General features: G+C 45.7%; 1 protein-coding gene across 1 annotated transcript in view; it reads right to left on the minus strand.

Annotated features, from left to right (window-relative positions):
- The window catches only part of LOC121912721 (regulating synaptic membrane exocytosis protein 2-like), a gene marked incomplete at its 3' end in the record, with an annotated part of 8182 nt that extends 2157 nt beyond the window's left edge, over positions 1 to 6025 (minus strand). The window contains exons 1-3 of the mRNA XM_042435074.1: positions 5774 to 6025; positions 4800 to 4968; positions 857 to 889 (exon numbers count right to left, since the gene is read on the minus strand). Of these exons, the coding sequence (XP_042291008.1) occupies positions 857 to 889; positions 4800 to 4963 (197 nt within the window). The remainder of the gene's footprint in view (positions 1 to 856; positions 890 to 4799; positions 4969 to 5773) is intronic.

Raw genomic sequence — 6025 nt, forward strand, 5'->3', positions numbered from 1 at the left:
TTCCCAGTTTTCATTGAAATGTAAGTAGTTGAAGTAAAAGTTTATTTAAGTTCCTACAGGTGGTGACTTCCAGAGACTGTCTGTATCAAAGCCTGGAGGAGGAAGCCTGATGGTCTGCAGCTCTTCAGATGGATCCAGAGTTGGTGACCCGGCAGCATCCTGCAGCACCTCGGATCTACAGTCAGCTGGTCAGGAACCAGCACAGTCATAGAGCTGGTTTGGGAATTACTGGACAGAAAGCAGCCTGACAGCAACACGTTTAATATCTGCAGCAGAGTTGGAAGAACTTTGCAACAATATTTGATTTTCGTCGTAGGAAGAAAAGTGTGTTTGATTGTTATATCTGCAAAATGTCCAAAACTTCAAACCCTGAGACATTAAACTGTAAATGTCAATAAAAACTAAACAATGGAGGCACTGAAACTTTTGACCAGTAGTGTAGTTTAACGTGGGAAACAGGAAGTAGTTTAACGAGGGAAACAGGAAGTAGTTTAACGAGGGAAACAGGAAGCAGTTTAACGAGGGAAACAGGAAGCAGTTTAACGAGGGAAACAGGAAGTAGTTTAACGAGGGAAACAGGAAGTAGTTTAACGAGGGAAACAGGAAGCAGTTTAACGAGGGAAACAGGAAGCAGTTTAACGAGGGAAACAGGATGTTGTTTAACAAGGTTCGAGTTTGGGAGGACAACTGGTTGATCAGGTTTAATTTTGAAAATTCGTCAGAGTTAATAAACTGAACTGGGATCAGATTTGAGGTTTGGCTCCGCCTTCCTCACTGTCCTCTGCAGCTTAAACAGGAAGGGGCGTGGCCAGGACAGGTGCACTCTGGGAGATGTATTTCTGACTGATATACTTACGAGACCAATGGAGGTTTGACTTCGTCCTGATCCCTGCAGGCACATGATGATGATGATGATGATGATGATGATGATGATGATGATGATGTCAGAACAGAGATGAAGATGAAAACAAAAAGTGAAGCATGAAATAATAAAATACATACATACACAATGAAACAGACATCAAATTAAAACTGAGTTAAAAAAAACATCAAACTCATGATGCACAGCTGGCCACGCCCCCAACCAGTGATGTCACTGCAGGTGTTTTTGTTAAATGAGCTTTTACAAGTGGAGGTCACTGGTTCATAACTCAGGGCTTATGGGTAATGAACAATCAGAAACATTTCCTGTTGTCACACTGTGATGTCAGCTCGTTTCACCAAAAACTAAAAACCTGACGGCACGAAGACGCTTCGAGTCGCGTATTCGAAGTGTCCACCTCAGTTCACAAATCGATACTTCCTGATCAAGCCAACCTGACGACGATAATGTAAACAAACCTCCACGTGAACAAAACTGCACACGAACACAACTCAATCAGTACGAAAACTACCAGGATTCCAGAGTAAAGACTTTAAAATGGGCGTAATTGTGCCCTCCCGTGTTCCTCAGTAGACCAGACAGGAGGGCGTTACGGTAGTCCAGCCTTATAAACACATCAGTCTCTGTGTTCCTCAGTAGACCAGACAGGAGAGCGTTACGGTAGTCCAGCCTTATAAACACATCAGTCTCTGTGTTCCTCAGTAGACCAGACAGGAGAGCGTTACGGTAGTCCAGCCTTATAAACACATCAGTCTCTGTGTTCCTCAGTAGACCAGACAGGAGAGCGTTACGGTAGTCCAGCCTTATAAACACATCAGTCTCTGTGTTCCTCAGTAGACCAGACAGGAGAGCGTTACGGTAGTCCAGCCTTATAAACACATCAGTCTCTGTGTTGCTCAGAGACAGAAATGGCCTCACTTTGTTCTTCATGCGACAAAATGCTGTTTATGTGATGTTCTGCGATCGGTCCTTGTCTTGCGTCCTGGTTGAATCCCAGCGAGTTCAGTTTCTCTCTCTGAGCCTTTGAACCAATGATCAGTACATCAGTACAGTTTAAAAGTGAGTCAGTGGGTCACGTAGAGAACATCTATAAGAATCTGGTGGTCCACAGTCTCAACGGCAACACTCAGGTCAAGTATCACCAGAACTGAAGGCTTGTTGTTCTGGTATCGTTCACGTTTAGGGTTATGGTTAGGGTTAGGGTTAGGGTTATGGTTAGGGTTAGGGTTAGGGTTATGGTTATGGTTATGGTTAGGGTTATGGTTAGGGTTATGGTTATGGTTAGGGTTATGGTTAGGGTTCCTTTGCTGTCATGTGTCCTAAAACCTGATTAAAACATTTCTTATTTTGTGTTTGAGTTCAAAACAGTATTTATCTGATTTAAAACTGTTTTCTTTAAAGTTTTAATTAAAGGACCAGTGTGTCGGGTTTAGTGGTATCTAGTGGTGAGGTTGTAGGAGAACCGACGGTTCCTCCTGTGAAAGTTCCTCTCTAGAACCAGTGTTTGGTTTGTCCCTTCTGGGCTTCTGTAGAAACATGGCGGCTCTGTGGAAGAGGAGCTGCTCCCTCTGTAGATATAAAGGCTCATTCTGACTAAAACACAACGATTCTTATTTTCAGATGATTAAACACTAATTAATACTTATGAATATTATGTTTCTGCCAAGTCTGTTCTGCTAGATGCCGCTAAATTCTGCACACTGCACCTTTATAAACTGGAGATTTGAAATTCAAAACACACAACACACAACATAAAGTACACTCAACGTAAACAAAACTCTACATTAACAAACACACATGTGCTGGGATTTAACAGGAACCCTGCAGGACTTCAGGTTTTTTTTGATTCAAACTAAACTTTATTATCCTGCAGCTGTTGAACACATCAGCTAATATTTAGTGGCAGCTGAGAAACATCTGAAACAGAATATTCACTCAAATTAATTTCATGAAAAGATCTAAAAACTGACTCAAACAAAACCAGCAGAGTCAAATAATAAAGAACAACAATAAACCTCATCTAACTTAAAAAGAATCACATGACCTGATCTCAGCTGATTCTAAAATTTATGATTTAATAAACGATGATTTATCACCGTTTATTGTTCATTTTAATGGTTTTCTTTGCACAAAAATAAACAAAATCAATTATCAATAAAACGATTTAAATGAGACAAACTGAAAATTCTTCAGTCTGTAAAAATACTTTTTCTCTGAAGGAAACTTGATGTGTTTTTATTGTTTGAATGAAACGTGATGGTTTTTACTGTGTTTCTACTTGTTTCTGTTCTTATTGTGAACTGAAGGAACACAGTTTGGTTCTCCTGTAAACTGATAATTAATTATGGAGAGAACAATGATAAATTCTTCTTTGAACCTTCATATTTGTACGCAGGAGTCCCTGAGAGACCCTGAGAGTCCCTGAGAGACCCTGAGAGTCCCTGAGAGTCCCTGAGAGTCACTGAGACTCCCTGAGAGACCCTGAGAGACCCTGAGAGTCACTGAGACTCCCTGAGAGACCCTGAGAGACCCTGAGAGACCCTGAGAGTCCCTGAGAGTCACTGAGAGTCACTGAGACTCCCTGAGAGACCCTGAGAGACCCTGAGAGTCCCTGAGAGACCCTGAGAGTCCCTGAGAGTCACTGAGACTCCCTGAGAGACCCTGAGAGACCCTGAGAGTCACTGAGACTCCCTGAGAGACCCTGAGAGACCCTGAGAGACCCTGAGAGTCACTGAGACTCCCTGAGAGACCCTGAGAGACCCTGAGAGTCCTTTATGGAACAAACAGACGAAGACAGAAATGTTACAGATTCTTCTACAGCTGAAGGTTCAACAACAATACATTCAATATATCTGATGTATACATATATATATATATATACATCAGATGATCATTAGAATCACAGTTACACTGAGGAAAAGCCTCATAATTAACCTGTTAAACAAAAACCATCAAACTCCTTTAAGTTTAAAGGACCAGTTCCCAGTGTTCCCAGTGTTCCCAGTGTGTTAAACCAGCAGTCAGGTGTCCATATGAACAGTGAAAGAGGTTTTCCTCGCTGTAATCATTCCTCCTGTTCATATTGGATATTAAAAGATCCTTCAAATGTGCTTTCAATGGAAGTGATGGAGGATAAAATCCACAGTGTGTCCACACAGTCATTTAAAGTCTGTGTGAAGCTTCTATTCAGCTTCAGCAGTCTGAGTTAGTCATATCAAGTGGATATCTGACACATTTACAGTCTTTTTAGCATCAAATTCCCTCTTTGTGTTTCCTCGGACAGTGTTTCCCTGTTGAGCTGCAGGTGGAAGTATAGTAACAAAAAGAGGAACTTTGGCACTAAAAAGACTGTAACGTTGAAAGATATCTACTTGATTTGACTCATTTGGACGCTGAAGCTTCATATTAGCTTCAGACTGTGGATTTTGTCCTCCATCACTTCCATTGTAAGGTCATTATGAAGGGATCTTCTAATGGTCAGTATGAACAGGAGGAATGATTACAGCAAGAAACACACTGACTGTTGGTTTAACGACAGACTTGATAAACTGTGAACTGATGACGACTGATTCTAATCTCAGCAACATTTATTAATATTTTCACACAGAAGTTTTTAGAAGATTTTAATCTCTGAATGAAAAGTAGGTTTGTTTTTATCAACGTTGTGAGAATCCTTCAAGTGAAAATGGAGCTTTGATGAAGGTGAGACGTCATCGTTAATGAGTTAAAGACTCGTATAGATTCATGCTCGTTATCTTTATGACGGTTTGACTCGGATCAGCTGATCCTCACTGACTGATTGTTTATTGATCCGGAGGGAGATTACAGTTTATTATAAATAGAAAGACTGTTGATTTCTGTAACAGACGTGAGAAACACCAGCGATCAGCGATCAATAATCAATAACCCTCCTTACTTCAGCATGCTCTGCTCCTTCTCCTCCTCCTTCTTCTGTCTGTCCATCACCGACAGGATGATGCTGCGCTCCTCCTCCGTCAGGTGGCTCAGATCCGGCAGCTCCGGGCCCGGCTCCGTCCCGGGGGGTCCGGCTGGTCCGGCTGGTCCGGCTGGTCCGGACATCCCGCCTGCAGAGAAACACACGGCGACGACGATGATGATGATGATGAAGGCCACATAGCTGCACCTGCTCACATTATTTTGTCCAGCCGAGGAACTCTGCCTCACCCCTCTGTCCCTCACCCCCCCTCACCCCTCCATCCTTCATCAATACCTCCCTCACCCCTCCCTCCCCCCCCCCTCACTCCTCTGTCTCTCACCCCTCCATCCTTCACCCCTCCCTCACCCGTCTGTCCCTCACCCCTCAATCCCTCATCAATACCTCCCTCACTCCTCCCTCCCTCCCTCCCTCACCCCTCCATCCCTCCCTCACCCCTGTCTCACCCCTCAATCCCTCATCAATACCTCCCTCACCCCTCCCTCCCTCCCTCACCCCTCCATCCCTCATCAATACCTCCCTCACCCCTCCCTCGCCCCTGTCTCACTCCTCCGTCCCTCACCCCTCCCTCACCCCTCTGTCCCTCACCCCTCTATCCTTCACCCCTTCACCCCTCACTCCTCCCTCACCCCTCAATCCCTCATCAATACCTCCCTCACCCCTCCCTCCCTCCCTCACCCCTCCATCCCTCATCAATACCTCCCTCACCCCTCCCTCGCCCCTGTCTCACTCCTCCGTCCCTCACCCCTCCCTCACCCCTCTGTCCCTCACCCCTCCATCCTTCACCCCTTCACCCCTCACCCCTCCCTCACCCCTGTCTCACCCCTCCATCCTTCATCAATACCTCCCTCACCCCTGCCTCCCTCACCCCTCACCCCTGCCTCCCTCACCCCTCCCTCGCCCCTGTCTCACCCCTCCGTCCCTCCCTCACTCACCGACAGGCGCAGCGGCGTGCTCTCGCCTGTTATGCCGCAGTCATGTCGTCCTCTCCGGGGTTCAGCGGCGGCGGCTCCGGTCGTCTCTCCGTTCCGGCTGCGGCTTTCATCCTGCGCTCCTCCCCGGCGGTCCGGCCCTGCTGCTCGGCCTGCAGCTGTCGCGGTGTCCGCTGCGCTTCTTGGGTCTTCACGGCGGTAATGGACGCGGCGGTGGAGACGGAGAGGAGGAAATAAATATAAATCCTCCATACG

Source organism: Thunnus maccoyii, chromosome 15, assembly GCF_910596095.1.
Source record: "Thunnus maccoyii chromosome 15, fThuMac1.1, whole genome shotgun sequence".
NCBI classification, from domain to species: domain Eukaryota; kingdom Metazoa; phylum Chordata; class Actinopteri; order Scombriformes; family Scombridae; genus Thunnus; species Thunnus maccoyii.